The following is a 20,386-nucleotide window of genomic DNA, read 5'->3' as shown; positions in this document are numbered from 1 at the left end:
GACCAGTTGTGTTGTACGCTCAGTCTGGTGATTTCTGTCCACTCTCCTTACTTATTACTCTGATATTCTAAATTCCCATTCTTAGCCGGCTAAAAGCCAAGGCTACCTAGGTTCTATTGTTGGCCTCCCTAGTGTGAGCACTGCTCGGGATTCAATTGAGGCCCTTGTGAACTCTAACACACTAGGGCTTGGTCCTATTCATTCCTTTAATCTCCAAAACTATCCCTAATACTCTACTTCCCTATCACGTATTGTGTTCTATATTGGTTGTTCCAAGTAGTGCAACACTTGGTGCTGTGGCTCATTGAAAGGGATCTGAACTCCCTTATGGATCTGTGATCGTATGGTTCTTTATTGAAGGACTAAAGTATGCTATGCCATAAGTAATGAAGTCCCAATAAGGCTGGGTATCTGGTTATTTTATTTGGGCCTACTATAGGCATGTCTACTGTTATGTAATATTGTTACTTTATTCATTATTGGGCCTGTAATAATATCCTTTGTATAAACAATTGGGGTTTTTAGTAAAAGAAAATGGGGTAGATTTTAATATTTACATGTGATGGGTAGATAACATGCCTATATAACTTAATAATGTGTTTGTTATATGTGTCGTTCACTCTCTATGTACACTATAGAGATCATGCTATTAGGAGAAGCACACACTCACACTACTTGTTTACTGGCAAAGCATGAGCTTAAATGCTTCAATTATCCTTATTGCTACATGTTATTAGAAAACATGCATATAGGAAATAAATATCGTTGGACATTCCTTCAATTTGTATTGCTAGAAATCATGCCTATAGGATTTGAATCATTTTATTTGCTACTGTATCGCACTATTCACTAGAAACCATTCCTATAGGACTAAGTATAACAATAAAATCAGTTCCAAGTGCTAATCGTTAAAGATCCTGCCTATAGGATACCGCAATTCGCCTTAATAACTATTAATGATGCCCCTCTCAACATTGTTTATTGTTCACTTAAACCACTATCAAAAGCGTGAGTAATTATGGGTTTCTCCCGATAGATTCCACTGTCTTTACTACATAAATCACTTAGACGCAATATCTACAGGATTAATAATTGGAAATCTGCAATTTCAACAATCAATATGCGACAATTGTACCATCCTGTCTATGGGTGACACTTGGTTTCTGAAACTGCTTGCATGCCTTAACGCCTTGTCACATAGAAATCATGTCTATAGGGATCTAAGTTTTTGATTCTGAACTGCTCAACATACAATTTGTCTTGCGTGCATTTGTTGCTTAAGTGTGGAGGCAAACTTGAGCCTTTACTGCCTATATGTGAAGTCCAATGTGTTTTGTATGTTGCCTAGTTTTGACATTTTTGAGCATCCTAAGCGAGGTCTAGAACCATCCAAAGTAAAGGTCCAATACCTCCTGGACCATAGGTATGGGACGGGTAGTGCATGCATAGGGTACGACCTATAATTGAATTAGAATGCTTTTAGGTAACAACTTTAACATAGTAATCGGGTAGCAGAAGATGATAGTTTGTGCCCGCCCCATCTTGAGGGAGTTACGAAGTATTATTTATGTTGCACGGGGTGATCCTTTAGGCTAAAAAAAACTTAGGACCCCCTCCTCTTTATATGTTTTTATTAGATCTAAATAGTTGTATCCCTATATTCGCACTAAGATATGTATTAATCCTGTTGTAATAAAGTTCTTTGACTTCTGAATTCCATTTATTTACTTGATCACCTAGCTTAACCGTAATCCATATAATCTTAAGTTTGGCCGGGACCCACAGTTGTGACCTCGAGGAGTGCCTAACACCTTCTCTTTGAGGTAACTTGAGCCCTTACCCGATCTTTGGTGGTGTTGACTAGTCAAACAGAGTTATGTGCATAATAGGTGTCCTAACGCACCTTAAAAATTGTTAGGTTGCGACTCTTCTCCTTTAGAACTCTATCTCCCATTCTAAAAGGAGTTGTCACGTGTCGAAGCCCACTTTTCGCAAGAAAAACGGGGCACGACAAACCCGGAAAAATGTGCATTCGGGGTCGGGTTAAGTAAATTTCTCGGGTTCATGGTATCTAATAGAGGAATCGATATTAATCCCGACAAGATCAAAGCCATCGATGACATCACGGTGGTAGACAAGTAAAGGCCGTGCAGAGGTTAACCGGGTGCATGGCCGCTATGGGGCGATTCATCTCGAGGTCCTCCGATAAAGGCCGCCGATTTTTCTTGCTGCTAAAGAAGAAAAATAATTTCACATGGACCTCAGAATGCCAGCAGGCCTTGGAAGAGCTTAAACGGTACTTATTGAGCCCACCAATGCTTCACACACCAAGGGTAGAAGAACAACTTTACTTATATTTGGCAGTATCGGAGGTAGCAGTAAGTGGAGTCCTAGTCTGGAAAGAACGAGGTACATAATATCCCATTTATTATGTCAGCCGGACCTTAGGTGAGGCCGAAACTAGATAGCCCCACCTAGAAAAATTGGGCTTTGATAAGCACCTCTAGGAAACTAAAACCATACTTTCAATGTCACCCCATATGTGTTGTAACAACTTATTCACTTCGAAATATTTTGCATAAACCCGAGCTTTCAGAACGGTTGGCTAAATGGGCCATAGAAACCAGCGGGTATGATATCGAATATCGACCCCGAACAACAATTAAGTCTCAATGTGGTTAAAACCACCCACATGCAATGTGGTTAGACAATCTATTAGAACTGTGAAATTGACTAACAATGAGGCCGAATATGAGGCCATGATTGCAGGTCTCGAACTAGCCAAAAGCTTGGGAGCGGAGGTGATCGAGGCCAAATGCGACTCCCTCCTCGTAGTGAATCAGGTTAACGGAACTTTCGAAGTTAGAGAAGACCGAATGCAAAGATACCTAGGTAAGTTACAAGTCACTTTGCACCGATTTAAGGAGTAGACTTCGCAACATGTGCCTCGAGATCAGAATAGTGAGGCAGATGCTCTCGCAAACTTAGGGTCATCAATCGAGGACAACGAGCTCGATTCATAGGCCGTCGTGCAACTCATGAGATCAGTAGTTGAAGAAGGTCACGCTGAGATAAATTCCACGAGCTTGACCTGGGATTGGAGAAATAAGTACATAGAGTATTTGAAGACCGAAAAGCTTCCCTCAGATCCGAAAGAATCTAGGGCCCTACGCACGAAGGCAACACGATTCACTTTGACTGAAGATGGAACCATATTTAGAAGAATGTTCAATGGTCCATTAGCGATATGTTTGGGACCGAAGATATGAAAGAGTTTGTTCGAAAATGTGACGAATGTCAAAAGCATGCACCAATGATTCACCAACCCGGGGAACTGCTCTATTCAGTCTTGTCACTATGGCCATTCATGAAGTGGGGAATGGACATCGTCGCCCCCCTTCCATTGGCACCAGGTAAATCTCAATTTATTTTGTGTATGACTGACTGTTTTTCTAAGTGGTTTGAAGCGCAGGATTTCGAGAAAGTTAGGGAGAAGGAAGTCATCGACTTCATTTGGTATCATATCATATGTCAATTCGGGATGACATCCAAAATTGTGTGTGATAACGGGAAACAGTTCATCGGCAACAAAGTATCCAAATTTCTCGAAAATCATAAGATCAAAAGAATCCTATCAACACCTTATCATCCTAGCGGGAACGGGCAAGCCGAATCAACCAACAAAACCATCATCCAAAATCTTAAGAAGAGGTTAACTGACGCCAAAGGAAAGTGGAAAGAAATTCTACCCGAAGTTCTTTGGGCATATCGCACAACCTCGAAATCCAGTACCGGGGCTACCCCATTTTCATTAGTTTATAGCGCCGAAGCTCTATACTGGTCGAAGTCGGAGACTCGAGTATCCGGTTCCGATATGCAACAAAGGAATCAAATAACGAGGCCATGAATATGTGCCTAGGACTATTGGACGAAAGGCGTAAAAACACCCTCATCCGATTAGCTGCCCAAAAGCAACGAATCGAGAGATACTACAATAGAAAAACTAATCTTCGATATTTTAATGTCGGGGACTTAGTGCTAAGAAACATCACCCTCAATACCCGAAATCCTAATGAAGGAAAATTGAGTCCGAATTGGGAAGGACCGTACCAAATTCTTGAGGTCACCAGAAAAGGGTCTTGCAAGCTCGGAACAATGAATGGGGAACTACCAAGTAATTGGAATATATCTCGCCTAAAACGGTACTACTGCTAAGGTACGCTCTTTTTTCATTCCTTTTCTATTTTTCCAAATTAACACATGCAGGTGGTCGACAAAAAACGACGACGGACGTTTTAGCAAACGGCACGAAGTCCTTAGGTCTGAAAGCACGTGTTGCACTCTTTTTTCCTCAGACCGAGTTTTGTCCCAAAAGGGTTTTTTCGGTAAGGTTTTTAACAAGGCAACGATGAATTATGCTAACTTATAATCAAGCCCGATTATGAATCGACATCAGAGATCCGTTCGACTTTATCCGAGGTTCCTTTGCAATCAACCTTGAATACTGGTGGGCTATCCTCGGATATGCGTTATCTTCGAATATCAACTCTAGAAAGGAAACTACTTCATAAAGGAAGGATCTCGATAAATAGGATTTATTATAAGGGTTAAACGGTCAAATCGAACCGTACCCATATAGATTGCTCGAACCCTGTTTCGATTGAGAATAAAGAGAAGTATGTTCCTTACAAACGTCTTATGATTTAAAATTAGCAGAATTTCTTTTATTTTCCTTCTTTGCAAAGAGCTATGTACTTCCGAATATAAACAAGCCCAAGGACAATACTTAACCGGAATACGAACGATCTCTCCCTCACTCGGGGACTGCCATCCGACTCAAACAGCCCAGGTCATCGGGTCTCGGGAGCAAAAGACCTAATAGGCAATGCTCCGATTTCGAAAAGTCACGGCCACCCCACTCGGGAACTGATGTTTGGCATATTTCGATATGTGTTAATGTTACTTTACCCATGCTTTAACCACTTTTTGATGTTATTTAATCTTTAAAACACCCAACATGGTGTAATTATTGGTTTGATGACTAATTAAGTTATGTGTGACGATTTAAGGTGTTCGGAGTGCAAAATATGAAGAAAAGGTGGTTTAGCTAGAGGAAGAAGGGTTGGATGCGTCGCATCCAACCTAGGAAAACATCATCCTGCATGCAACCTTAGCAGTGAAGTTGTGCCATCGCGTCCGCCATCGCGTGCGAAACTGGGAAGTAGAAGTGAAGCTGGATGCGTCGCATCCACCTTCGCAGGCAAAAATTGAAATGGAGGACAAGGTGGATGCGTCGCATCCACCTTAGCATCAATCCCTGAAGCTGAATTGGACTAGGAATAGGAGAGCTTTGGCCCACGACTTTTGTACGCAATATATAAGCTAAAAACGCCTCTTTTAGGTTATCTAACATATTGGGAAGAGAAAAAAAGCCAGGAAAAAGCTGTGAAGGCCGGAATTCATCAAGTTTCATCTTTCTCCCACCAAACTTAGTAATTTTTATGTTTCTTTGTATGATTTGTTGTTTGGCTACCATGTCTATGTGGAGCTAAACTTCACGTTCTAGGGTTGTGGTTCTTTCATGAATATTGTTATTCGGATATTGATTTTGACTTCTTGATTTATCATATTAGTTTATTTATTCAATCTTGCACTTAATTATTTAATTGCTTGATCACCAATTGAATATTATCTACGAATCTAGAATTGAACTCGAAAGTGGGAATTCTATATTGCATATAGGATTGAGTAGGGCAAGTTCTTGAACTCGGGCATCGGGGAACGGATTCGTGGTTAGGATAGACATATACCTAATTGCCTTGCTTGGTTGATTTACAGGAATTATAAATGCGTTCTTGTTGATTCTAACTCCATAGACATATAGGCGTTAGGTTAGCTTGAATAGGCGAGTAAGAACTCGACAGATTCTTATGAGCAACATTAACCCTGTCAACCAATAAGCTAGATAAATTAGTCGGTCAATTCAATTGAAGAATACAATAGGATTGTTAGATAGACCATAACCCTAGATCGTTTTCATTACATTGATATCATAAAAATCTGCTCTTTCTCTGTTCAAAGTTTATTATTTATATTTTTTATTATTTAATTAGTTTAGAATAAAATATTTTTAGATTTAATTCTTGTTTAGATAATTGGGATAGTCTAATTTAGTTAATAGTTAATCATAAGTCCTCGTGGGTTCGACATCCGACTTTTAGTCACTTTATTACTTGACGACCGCGTATACTTGCGTGAGTGTGTTTGGTCGCAACAAGTTTTTGGCGCCGTTGCCGGGGACTTAGAAATTTGCTATTTTTCTAGATTAGACATTTTTTTATCTATTCATGTTTTTTTTTATTATTTTATTTTAGTTAGTATTTTTTATTTATTTTAGCATGGCATCTTGGAATAAAAATTGTTCGAATGATGGTTATTCTTATTTTGATGATCCTTGTCCATATTGTGGAGGACCCCACTGGTGGAAAAATTGTCAGAATGTTCCCAGGAGCGAGTTGTGCGCACAATCTCAATCCTTTGAGTGGAATATTTGTAATATGTGTGGTGGTCAAGATGGCCATTGGGATGGTTGTCCTAATTTTGTTCATCCTTCTCTGAGCCCTTATTATGATCTTTCTAATGATATTTCTGAGTTTGATAGGGGCAATGAAGTGCAGGATATGGAGCCTGATGCATATATTAGGGATATTCTGAGGCAAGTAGCAGAGCAACAGGATGAACTCAAAAAAGATATGAAAAGAATGAGGGCAGCAATCACAAGAATGAAGGCCAATATGGAAGAATTGAATGAAGAGAGCGAGTACCAGCAAGAGAAAATTTTTGAAAAAGAGGAGATTTTGAGCCAAACTTGGCTGGCAGAACAGGCTGAAAAGTTAGAAATATATGAAGCTCAACATGAGGAACTTACTGATGGGATGAGACACTTTAAAGAGGGAAGATCTAAACTGGGACAAGGGATCTATAAATTTGTCACTACTATTCACGACTTGCAAGATAAATTAAATGCAAAGGTTGTTGCGTCTATCGCCCAACAAAATAGTAATGAGTTGTCAGAAGCTGAAAAGGAGCTTATACGCCAAATTGAGGAGCTAAAAGTGGAGAGCCAATCATTCGAGCATATTTTTGTTGATGATGCCCATGTTGAGAAAAGTACACTAGAGCCATGCGAGGTAGCAGATAATGTTATATTTGAAGACTCTAATGTGTGCACATATGAGGATATAAATAGTAATACAATTCTAAAGTTGGGGCGTGTTGGTCCTCATTCTAAACATTTTTCGACATTGTATTTGGATGATGACATGGAAATCGAGTCATCTAAGCCTTTGGAGGAGTCAATGGAAGAGGAACATGATGCCTATATTTTTGAATTTGTCATGCCAAAAAGCAAAAAATACATTCCTCATCTAAAGGCCGAGAAGTGTAGAGTGAAAAATTTATTACTTGGCCTGGTTATCTTTGTAGCCCCACCACTGGAGCATAGCCGCAAACTGGATGCCATGTTAGGGGCTCAATTCATAAGTTCGAGGTGGAGGCAAAAAGTGGTTCACGTCGTGCCGCTACGTTAAATCAGGCGCTTGTTGGGAGGCAACCCAGCGTTACTGCTTTCTTTTATTTTTGTTTACTTTTTATTTTATTTTATTTTTATTATTTTGTAGTATTTATTTTTGTTTTGTAGGATTATGAGCATAGGAAGCAAAGCCATTAGAAGAGTGCAAAAGCGAGCTAGATGGTGAGGACTAAGTGTGGGGTGCCCACACAAAGGACGATGCCTGGGGGAAGTCTGAGTACCTCGTGAGCCGCTATTGCTTCGGCCTTTGGCCTACCAGGGAGTCTCGTTTACCCTCTTATTATTTATAATGTGCATTGAGGACATTGCAAAATTTTAAGTGTGGGGTGAGGAGATCGTTTGGATAAGTTTCTGTGCTATTTTAGCTTAGTTGTAGTACTCATTCTTAAGTGTAGTAGCTTTTGTGAAGGAAAAAAAATGAAAAATTAGAAAAATTGGACTTTTCCCGACGATTGATCTCCTAGACAGTTTTCTTGAGGGATTAAAGTCTAAACAAAAATCCAAAATATATCTTTTAGCTTTCTTTAGGTAGTAATAATCCCCTGTGGTTTTTCTTTGTGCCTCGGTTCTTTTCCATGGGATGTAGTTTGAACCGGGTAGTTTTTTTCTTTCCGAGTAGATTAGGAATTTAGGGAATAAAAGGAGCAAGAATGATGAACCTAGGCGCCCTTGACTTGTTTGATAGTAACATATTTATACTTTCGCATGTGTAGTATCTTCTGTATGATTTGAAATTAAAGATGATGCCTTGTTAAAATGGATAGCATGTTTTGTGGCGCCTATTTCTCATTTTCTTGACTTGTGTTCACTTTGCGCTTAATGCTTAATATCTCGTGGCTCCGTGAATACTTGCATTACTTGAGAGTCGGAATGTAACCGTCCTTAATGAGTCATGTGCCATGTGTGGTGAGGTTTTTGTGTAGTCCATGTATTGTACTTGTGTCTAGAACTTGCCCGGTATGTGAGTTGAAGCGAAATTTTAGGTGATGCTCGGTTTGAAAAATGATTTTAGGCTTTCTTTGATCTTTTTGAGCTTATTGCTTATCACAAATAGAATCTATCCCTAGTTAACCCTTTTGAGCCTGTAGACCTTTTATTTGGTACCCACATTACAAGCCTATACCCTTTTTATTCTTAATTGACATTGTTTTGATCCTTTTACCTCTTAAAGCACTTTAATTGTTAGATGAGCGCTAAAAGAAGTAAGAAGGGACTAAGTGTGGGGTGACTTTTGAGTGGAACCAATGAAAGAAAGAAGGGTACACTTATTTTGTAAAATAATACACCACTAGCGGAAATTGAAAGAAAAAAAAAAGAGAAAAATCTGGAAAAAAAAAGAAAGAAAAATATAAATGAATAAATTGTTATCTTGTTCTTGCTAGTGGGTATGAATTAAAGTAGTGCTTAAAGAAAGAGGAAATATTGTTGGGGTGATATTATTTGTGAAATTGAAGTGGTGTTGAAGAATTTGCGCTTAAGTTATTTGATGATGTGTTAAAGTGCTTAGGAGGTTGAGTCACTATTCCTAAAATATATCCTACCCGTCCCTTAGCCCACATTACAACCATGAAAAAAGTCCTAATTGATTTTAGATCGAGCGAGCTTACATTAGTAGAGATTTACATTAAGGGCAAGCCTATGGTACCAACTGCATGCATGCGACTTCTTTTGTGAGAGTGAGCGATTTTCTTTGTGAGCATGAGATTCGAATGTGTGGATTGATTCTACTCTCTTTGCTTTTGTTGTGAGGGCACATGGTTTCACGAGGGATAGGTAACGTTATTAGACTTCTCTATGATGTTGGTTGTTCAAGCCATGAGTGCATTGTGACATTGAGTCGGTTTTTGAGGTTAGGATTGTTGTGAGCATGTTGTCTTTGTTCGAATATGTTTAAAGAAGGGCATAAGAAAAGGGAAGTGTGTTGATGCATAGTCTAGAGCCTAATTGTAGCAAATAACCACGGTCATAGGTGCAGTGTGCTTTGAACGATAAGAGTTTAATTTTGTTTCGTCTACTATATGATGGTTTGTTCGAGGACGAACAAAGGTTTAAGTGTGGGGTAGTGATGTTTGGCATATTTCGATATGTGTTAATGTTACTTTACCCATGCTTTAACCACTTTTTGATGTTATTTAATCTTTAAAACACCCAACATGGTGTAATTATTGGTTTGATGACTAATTAAGTTATGTGTGACGATTTAAGGTGTTCGGAGTGCAAAATATGAAGAAAAGGTGGTTTAGCTAGAGGAAGAAGGGTTGGATGCGTCGCATCCAACCTAGGAAAACATCATCCTGCATGCAACCTTAGCAGTGAAGTTGTGCCATCGCGTCCGCCATCGCGTGCGAAACTGGGAAGTAGAAGTGAAGCTGGATGCGTCGCATCCACCTTCGCAGGCAAAAATTGAAATGGAGGACAAGGTGGATGCGTCGCATCCACCTTAGCATCAATCCCTGAAGCCGAATTGGACTAGGAATAGGAGAGCTTTGGCCCACGACTTTTGTACGCAATATATAAGCTAAAAACGCCTCTTTTAGGTTATCTAACATATTGGGAAGAGGAAAAAAAGCCAGGAAAAAGCTGTGAAGGCCGGAATTCATCAAGTTTCATCTTTCTCCCACCAAACTTAGTAATTTTTATGTTTCTTTGTATGATTTGTTGTTTGGCTACCATGTCTATGTGGAGCTAAACTTCACGTTCTAGGGTTGTGGTTCTTTCATGAATATTGTTATTCGGATATTGATTTTGACTTCTTGATTTATCATATTAGTTTATTTATTCAATCTTGCACTTAATTATTTAATTGCTTGATCACCAATTGAATATTATCTACGAATCTAGAATTGAACTCGAAAGTGGGAATTCTATATTGCATATAGGATTGAGTAGGGCAAGTTCTTGAACTCGGGCATCGGGGAACGGATTCGTGGTTAGGATAGACATATACCTAATTGCCTTGCTTGGTTGATTTACAGGAATTATAAATGCGTTCTTGTTGATTCTAACTCCATAGACATATAGGCGTTAGGTTAGCTTGAATAGGCGAGTAAGAACTCGACAGATTCTTATGAGCAACATTAACCCTGTCAACCAATAAGCTAGATAAATTAGTCGGTCAATTCAATTGAAGAATACAATAGGATTGTTAGATAGACCATAACCCTAGATCGTTTTCATTACATTGATATCATAAAAATCTGCTCTTTCTCTGTTCAAAGTTTATTATTTATATTTTTTATTATTTAATTAGTTTAGAATAAAATATTTTTAGATTTAATTCTTGTTTAGATAATTGGGATAGTCTAATTTAGTTAATAGTTAATCATAAGTCCTCGTGGGTTCGACATCCGACTTTTAGTCACTTTATTACTTGACGACCGCGTATACTTGCGTGAGTGTGTTTGGTCGCAACAGGAACTACTATCCCGGGCAAGCCTAGATAAAAAGGGAAAATAAGCCCAATGAGTAACTCCCGAACTAAAAGGCTACGGCCAATTTAACACGGCTCGGAGACGTCCGAAATCTGTAACAAATATAGGCCTTCAAAAAATAAAAAACTTCTTTCACAACCGGTTCTAAAAGGCTACCTTCGACAAAATCTCAGACTTAAGATGTTTTCCGGGAAAAACTTTGATAAACATCGAACCTCGATAACGCCTAAACTTAGAAAGGAAATAAAGGCAAGGTTTGACCGAACCCTCGAACACAACCTTATTTTATGCTAGGGCATTTTCGACCTTTGTAAATACAAAAAGAAAAGCCTTATATTTTATGCAAAAGCTTTTTACAAAGGGCAAGTCGGCCTAAATTTACAACGTCCAAAAAATGGCCTCAAAAAAGAAAAGATAAAATGTCCTAAGAGGTTTGGTCTTCATCGGGGGTCGTATCTCCGCCCTTGGAATCTTCCCCATCTTCAGATTCGCTCGAACTCTCGGAGTCTTCCTCAGGGAAGGCTAGCTTCTGGGCCATGGCTTCCTCTACTCTGGCTTTTTTGACCTCATCTATGATATCGAAGCCCTGGGCCTGAACCCCTTCGAGCCTGCCATTTAGCATGTTCGACCATGCCCTTGACCTAAGACTGGTTGACTTCGACATCGACCCTAAACTGAGGCACTTTAGCATCAGCTCTTTTGTTAGCCTCGGCCACCTCAGATCTGGCTACGGCTACCTCGGATCTGGCCACTTTGAGTTCATCGACCAGGCTTGCCTTATCAGAAACGGCCAATTCCAACCGATGCTGAAGCTCCTTGATCTTCTCGACCTACACCGAGTCTTTCTCTTTCACAGCTTAGAGTTGGGTCTCGGCTGACTCCAGTTGAGCTTGGACGATCTCCTTTTTCGAGGCTAGAATGTCCAAGTTCTTTTGAAATTCTTCCGCCTCGGCCTGTATCGCATCAACCTGCATTTGGAGCCGTCTAATTTGTTTGAACCTCTGTCAGGCCTGCAGAATCGGATCATTAGTAGTTATCTCCAATTCATCTTCACTATCGTGAAGCACTTGAAATATCTGCTCAGCCATCTCGGCATGCTCATCCCGAGCCATTGCCAAATTTGCCCGAAGCTTCTCACTAAGAAGTTTGTAGGTGTCACTCTTCTCAGAGAGGTTCCGAATCTCAGCCTCATGCTCCTCCCAGATTCAGAGGAAAACCTCGTGATGCAACATCGAAGCCTGCAAATAAGGAAGAAGATGTTAGAATTATTTACAACTCTAAGTATAAAGGAAACAGTAGAGATACCCTCAAAGTTACCCGATTCAGAGCATGTTGAGCCTCATTGAAAAGGCAAGCGGCTCCTACCGCGTTCATCATGGCTTGATCCTTTTCGGTCACCAAGGACCTAAGGTAATTAGCAATCCCTAAGGTGGACGAGAAAACTCGGGCATCCTCCGGGACAAAGATCACTATTTTCCGCCAACGATCGGGATTAACACTCGGGGCCGGGAATCGGTCCACCAGTTTTGGGCTCAATAAAGCCCCGATCACGCCCGACCATGATGTTTTCTTAGGTAACGGTAATCCACCAAACCCGATAATATACTCCGAGGCAGTGGACTCGAGCCCATCCAGAAAGCCATGGATATCAGTCGACCCCTGAATACCCTCATAAGATCGACTTTCCAACATATTAGCCTCACGGATCATAACATCCAAAATCTGAGGGCATCCAGTAATGTCGACTATCCCGAGCTCGTCCCTCGAGATATCTTCTACTGCCCGAGAAGCCTTGCCCCCGGTCTCTCCTTCGACCATCTCAGCTCGAGACGGAATGGCCTCAACATTTTCTTGTTCAGGAATTATGGCCAGAGCTCCCTTATTGACCTCCGCCGATTCGGAGGATTGTTGTATCACAACATTACCCCGTACACAGGCTACCTCATCTTCTCATTCTTCGGGATCATCCCTTAATCGGTGGATCAAGTCCGAAAGCATAATACCGAAGTCCTCCTTTGGCTTGCGAGATTTCTTCATCAAGTTTTTTATTTTTCGAGACCAGGGAACTCGGAACCCCTTTTGTCTTCTTCCCTATGACCAGCCTCGGAGCAGGGAATTCTTCATCACCAGACGGGGGCCTCATGGCAACGTCTTTCCCAAGGCCTACAAAGGAAAAAAAGGGAGTAAGTAAGAGAACAAGATCAAACGATAACCGTTCTAAGAAAGAAATTTACCGTGACTGCAGGCCTCTCATCGACTCTTTAATAATTCCATCCAAGCATGCTCGGAGTACGGTCTCTGCAGCACCAGACCTTCAACCCATTATTTAAGTTCAAGAATCGGTTTCGGCATCTGGGCCACAACTGTAACAAACATAGAAAAAGTAAATAAAGAAAATGGAAGTAGAGCCACAAAATTAAACGTTCAAAGGGGGATATTACTCACGATTCATATTCCATTTCTCAGGAAATGACATGTCATCAACGGGGATCAGGTCCGAAGTTCTGATTCTAACAAATCGGCCTATCCAACCTCGGTCACGAGTCTCGTCTATGCTCGAGAACGGGGCTTTAGTGGCTCGACGAGCAAGCTTGATTAGCCCTCCTCGATATAGTCGGGGACTGTAAAGGCGTATAAGGTGATCGATGGTGAAAAGACACCTCTCGATTTTGCTCGAGAAGAATCGGAGGAGAATCACTATTTTCCAAAAAGAAGGATGGATCTGGCCGAGGATCACGTCGTATCTCTTGTAAAAGGCGACGATGACAGGGTCTAAGGGACCCAACATGAAAGGATAAGTATAAACACTTAAGAATCCCTCCACGTGGGTAATAATCGATTCTTCATGCTATGGGACTACCACGTGCTTTCCGCCCCAGTTGCATTCCCTTTTTACTTTGTTAAGGATTTTCTCGGTGATTGTACACTAGTACCTCGAGATTGGCTCACATCGCCCCGGTACCGAAGAGGCTTTTTTTACCTTAAAGTCGATGACGGTTGAGCACCCTACCAGAATGAATTCCTCAGGGTGAGGCTCCGCCGCATCCTCACCACCGGCGGGTCGTGATGAAGAAGCGGCCTCTTTTTACGGCACTGTTTTGGAGATTTTCGCCATTGATGAATAAGGGAAAAGCGAATTAGGGTTGTATGCGGCGTGAAAATAATGAAGCAAAGGGATTTTCTGAAGAAGATGCAAGAGTAGAGAAGAAGCTTTGAGTGAAAAGTTTGATTAAGTATTAAAGTTTGGATACTTATAGCCTGGTAATGATAGTTCAGAACTGGTAGTGGCCGACCAACGACTGATAGACATTTAATGCCTTGGTAACTGGACCGACGGGACGTTTGTCACATACGTCATAATCGGGTTCGCCGCTGACGTCGTCACCCACCGAGTCGGAGTTCGGAAATTTATATCATTTTTCGTCATCTTCTTTCCGAGAAACGAGAAGACTATCTGTATACGGTCAAAACCGAGTTTGCCCTTCATATGACTAATCGAGATTGGAACATGATAGACCAAGGTTCGGCCTCATGTAGAATCGAGCCATAATGCGAAGGTGGGTCACCGAGCTCGTAATCCAGAGACCGATCAAGATCGACATCGGTCTTGATCGAAATCGGTCATGATCGAAATCGGTCACGATCGAGATCGGCCAAGACCGAGATCGAGCAAGTTAGAGATCGATCAAGATCGAGATCGGCCAAAATTGAGGAGAGCTTATCGAGCCAAAAAAACAAAAAACCGGAATATCCGCAATTGGGCGAGAATCTCGGCGGAAATCCCGGCGCATATCAAGAAGATGCCAATTAATTAATCTATCATGAGATTCCTTGCTATATTTAAAAAATGATATTAAGAATAGGACTTCCCTACTATATAAAGGGGGGTCTGATTATTTGTAAGGGGATTCACATTCAGATTAAGATTCATAGAACACAAAGCAATATACTGCATTTTCTTCTGGTTTTGATATTTAGTCACTTTGTTCTTGTATCAGTTATTCTCCATTCAGCTTGAGGGTGATCAAACTTGAGGGCATAGGCTAATTAATTCATTCGGTTTGCATTCGCTTCTTTTACAGTTAATTTCGATATTCATTTATATATTTTCTCAATTTGTACCAAGTTATACTACGTATCCTTAAAACCGCGTATAAATTCAATTGTTATCCGTTTTTCGGGTAAACATTATGTCTTAAAGGAAGAGCAAAATATATATATATATATATATATATATATATATATATATATATATATATATATATATATATATATATATATATACACCATAAAATACTAATCACTAATTCACACACACCACATCAATAAAGACCCTTAAAGGAAGACAGATTAACCAAAATGAATTAGTCATTAACTTAGTAGGTTATTCAAAATCTATGGTGCACTATATAGGAAACTAGTAGTAATAGTAACAATGAAATAACTCCTCCACTTTTTCGATGAAAGAGATAGTGTTTTTTTCTTAGCTTTCTGCCCGGTGTTTAGTATTTATTTCAGTGCCTCCACTAATTCAAATTTGCGCCATTTAGAACTCATTAAAGGGAAACGCTCCCTATCAAAAATATTTATATTTTTCGAGTTAAATTAATGATGAAGGGATTTCATTAATCCTCCCACAACTCTTGATGGCACGGAAGAGATAATATTATTAAAATAGTAATTAACCTACAAATCTAAAAAAAATCAATGGATTGAAATCAGCCCAAACAAGTCTGTGCCATTTCAGTTTCATCCTTTGTTTTTCCGAATCTCTCTCTTTTCTATTCATTGGCTTCCGTTCCTTAATCAAACATTTCTCTCTCTTAAAAAAACAATTTGTGAAAATTTCAAAGAGATTTCTCATCACAATAACTGGAAAAAAAAGATATTAATAATATTTAATCCATACAAAGAAGAAGAGAACCTGATGGGGTTCAAAAAATGCTTCTTCTTGTTTCTCTTCTTCCTTCTTGTTGGTTTGGCTTCCCCTTCTCCATTCTACATCAAAAGTAATTCCCCCATTTTTATTTTTATTTCTATGTTCTTGTTATTTATATTCAAATTGCAACATTAACAAAAAAAATTGATCTTGTTTTTCTTTTTTCTATTTAAAATTCCCTTTGTATTGGAGCAGATGACGTGCTTGAGGCTCGTGTACAAACGGGGCGTGCCCTTCTTCAGCAACAAGGAAGTTAGTATTCTTTAATCCCTCCTATTATTTTATTCTCTTCTTTTTAGTGAACTTTTAAATATTCTCAATTCAATTAATTTCAAGAATTGATGTAATTTAGGCTTACCTTCTTTGGCAGTTTTTTCTAAAAAAATAACGTACCTTTTGTTTTCTTGAAACCTCCAAAAAATGTAACCACCGAGACAATTTGAGTCATTTCTCAAAGATTATTGGTTCTTACCGGATATGCGAACAAAGTCACACATTAGTAGCTGAAAAGATTGGGAGTCTACGTATAAAGTGTAGAGATTTTTTAATAGTATAAGGTCTTTTGGGGAAAACCGTGCGAGTTTGGCTCAAAACGGACAATATCACACCATATTAAGAGTATTTTTGGACTGATTAAGTCCAACATTGGTATAAGAGCACATATTCGACGGGACGAGTATGACGATAGCAGGGTTATGGCGTGGAGCTCGATTACATGGGCCACGTGGAACTTAATTTGAGGGAAAAATTAGACTTGTCCCAAAATAGATAATATATCACACTATGCTAAAAGTATATTTGGGTTGGTTTAGTCCAAAACTTCTAATAAACTTTTAGTTTGTATTACAACACAAGCTTGAAATTTAGTCAAAAGGGTGTGTTGTGCTACATTTGGGAGATTTGGCATGGCATGACAACTAGGTCCAACAATTGTCATAAAAAAGCTAACGTTTTAGGATTTGGCATATGGTAGCCTAAAGTTATTCTCTCTCTTCTAATAGTTCAACCACAATCCTAAAAATAAGCCCCATCAAAATTATTTTCCTTAAAAATAACAAAAATAAAATAAAATTCTCTCTCTCTTCTCATAGCAACCATCATCCTAGAAATTAATTTCCATTTCCTTAAAAAGTATCCGAAAAAACTCTCAATATATATATATATATATATATATATATATATATATATATATATATATATATATATATATATATATAACACATTAATAATTATATTATTTGTATATCACAGTGTATAATATAATAATAATGTGTATATCAAAAAAGTATATTAAAATTTTATTTTCCTTCTTTGTATAACACATTTCCAATTAAAAACTCAAGTTCAAGACGACTCTACATGTGTATCCCTTATTGTATCCCGTGTATATCTCTATGTCCATCAGTGATACCTCATGTATCTCATGTGTATCCGTGTATATCCATAAAAATTTGTGTTATATATACGATATACAGTAGGATATACATGGACGTTCATAAATAAATTATGTTGTATACACGATATACAAAGTGATATACACAAACGTCCTTAAAAACACGTGTGTGATATACATTGATGTACACGATATACAATGTGATATACACATGTCGCAGTTGGATTTTTAGGTCTGATTTTTTTACTTGAAACCAGCCTAAATCACTTCTAATCTTGCTCAAATTTTGTATATAGCCTCGTTTAGGTATTTTCAACTAATTTCAATCACACCAACTCGTTCAGTCCAACCAAAGAAAAGAAGAGAGAAGAAAAACAAAGTTGAAATATATATTTTCACTCTTAGTTTTTGCTTCTAATTTTCTCTGATGTGAGATCAACCTTACCTTTTCATCCCAATGCTTTTTTTGCATAATTTGCAAGAATTTTTGCTAAACTATGAGAGCGAAAGAGAAGAGATAGAAGAAGAAATACAAGGAGAGAAATGGAGAGGGTAGCAGTGAACAAGAAGAGAAGTGAGCGGCGAAGAGACGGGGTGAAGCAGACGGTTTGGGGCCAATTGTTTGAGAGAGAATATATAAGAAAATAATTTTTTTTAGGATTTTGCTATATAATATCAATTATTTGGGCTATCTTTTTCAAACCTAATATAAGGCTAAAAATATTGCCAATTCCTTGTTATGTGTTGTCATAGGATGCCATTTTTTCCTATATTTGGTAGGTTAAAAAGGATCTAATCAATAAATGAGTTGAATCATAACGGTTCAATGTTTGCTTTAGTCAAAATGGAGGGGGAAGTGCATAAATAGTCACTAATTAGAGATGTCTTTATTTTTTAGCCACTATTTTAAATATATTTACTCTCTAGCCAGTGCTTAATACATTTTTACCCGCTCGGACAAAAATATCCATGTGCTAGATATGGGTGCTGTGTAAATATTAAGGATATGGTGTCCTTAACTTCACGAGTGTTGTGTAAATATTAAGGACAAAGTGTCTTGTATTTGCAACTTCTATTGTTAAACTTTAGAACATCATGTCCTTAACTTCATATGTGCAGTGTAAATGTTAAGGACATGATGTCCTTAATTTCATGTGTACAATGTAAATGTTAAGGGCATAATGTCCTTAACTTGTATTTGCAACTTCTATTGTTAAACTTTAGGGCATCATGTCCTTAACTTCATATGTGCAGTGTAAATGTTAAGGGCATAGTGTCCTTAACTTCATGTGTGCAATGTAAATGTTAAGGACATAATATCCTTAACTTGTATTTGCACCTTCTGTTGTTGAACTTTAGAACATCATGTCCTTAACTTCATATGTGCAATATAAATGTTAAGGACATGGTGTCCTTAACTTCATGTGTGCATTGTAAATATTAAGGAAATAGTGTCCTTAACTTTATGAGTATTGTGTAAATATTAAAGACATGGTGTCATTAACTTCATGAGTGATGTGTAAATATTAAAGACATGGTTTGTCCTTAATATTTACACAATATTCATGAAATTAAGGACACGATGTCCTTAATATTTACACATCACTCGTGAATAAAGGGTAAAAATGACCTTTCGTATCAATTTTAATAGAGTAGTGACTATTTTTGCTCAATATTAAAAAATACTGGCTAAAAAGTAAATACCACTTAAAAAAGTGACTATACCACGCCATTCTCTCCAAAATGGATGGGGCAATTTGGGCTTTTGTAGATCATACGTCATAACTCAACTAGTTCAACTCAAAATTAGTTTTGGGCAAATATTATTTTTATCTCGCGATCGAAATTATTTATATCCGGTAGCTGCAAAAGTGTATAAAATTTATATGTTTTTTGTATATAACATACAAAATTAAAAAATATACAAAGAATATATATTTCGGCTATTATTTTGAGAGCGGTTATATAATGTCATTTTCCTATCTGTTTTTGTTTGTTTGTTTATTGCTTTATAATTTGCTTAACCACCAAACTAAACTAGTGTGATGTAGACAACCTATACTACTGTAAGCATTAGTGGCCGCATTCAATAGCTGCTTTAGTCAAAATGGACCGGCCAATTTGGCTTAAATCACACATCATAGGTCATAACACAATCCGTCCAACTCAAAATTAATTTTCCTTTAATTTGTTTGTTTATTCTTCTATAATTTGCTTAGCTACCAAATTAAACTAGTGTTCTAACTTCCATCTTTTTTTCATTTTTCTTTTCCTAAAAGATTGTCCTGTTGATTTTGAGAAGGAGAATTATACCATTGTAACAAGCCAATGCAAAGGACCTCACTACAATGAAACAATATGTTGCAATGCATTCAAGCAATTAGCCTGCAACCATATGGATGAATTAAATGATGTGCAAAATGGATGTGCAACAATTATGTTTAATTACATTAATCTATATGGGAAATATCCACCTGGTCTTTTTGCCAATATGTGTAAGGAGGACAAAAAAGGTTTAAATTGCGATAATATCATTCCTCCTGAAGGAAATAAACCTGAGGAACAAAAGAGCCATTCTGCTAAAGGTAGTAAATCCTCTGTGGTACTAATGCTAATTGCTAGCATTTTAATTATACTGTTTAACATTTGAAGGATCTTTTTTTTTCTTTTTTTGTTGGTCTTAGTAATTCTTTCATATACTTCAGTATACTATGCTGTTGAGATGTACATTCAATCCCTATAGTTGGGATTTGTAATTCTTTATTTACACATTCCGTGGAGTCTTAATATTTCTTTTTCTATATTGAAAACTTTCCCTTCTATATATTGCTCAATGGTGATGTCGGGCTAGCTTACATATAGATATTAGGGCGGATCTAGGGGTAGAAGGGATTAAATCCCTTCTTTATAAATTATATTGTGTATATAAGGTTAATTTCTTTTTATCTTGTATTTTGGTGATGAATTTCCTTGGCTTTTTTTGTGTTTTTTCTTATTTTTATTTTTTTTTGAATGCTTTTGGTGAAAGTTTT

The 20,386-nt window shown here is 38.1% G+C and overlaps 1 protein-coding gene across 1 annotated transcript; it reads left to right on the top strand.

The window, feature by feature from the left end:
• The first annotated feature begins 15,825 nt into the window (after window positions 1-15,825).
• Window positions 15,826-20,176, top strand: LOC108948294 (GPI-anchored protein LLG3-like). Its single transcript, XM_070182075.1, has 3 exons — window positions 15,826-16,031; window positions 16,157-16,213; window positions 19,634-20,176. The coding sequence occupies exons 1-3, from the start codon at window positions 15,950-15,952 to the stop codon at window positions 20,002-20,004; spliced, it is 510 nt and encodes a 169-aa protein (XP_070038176.1). The 5' UTR covers window positions 15,826-15,949; the 3' UTR covers window positions 20,005-20,176.
• Window positions 20,177-20,386: the final 210 nt, after the last annotated feature.

This window comes from Nicotiana tomentosiformis, chromosome 8 (assembly GCF_000390325.3).
Source record: "Nicotiana tomentosiformis chromosome 8, ASM39032v3, whole genome shotgun sequence".
Classification (NCBI taxonomy): Eukaryota; Viridiplantae; Streptophyta; class Magnoliopsida; order Solanales; family Solanaceae; genus Nicotiana; species Nicotiana tomentosiformis.
Note: the sequence above shows the minus strand (reverse complement) of the source record. Positions and strands in the feature narration are given on the sequence as shown.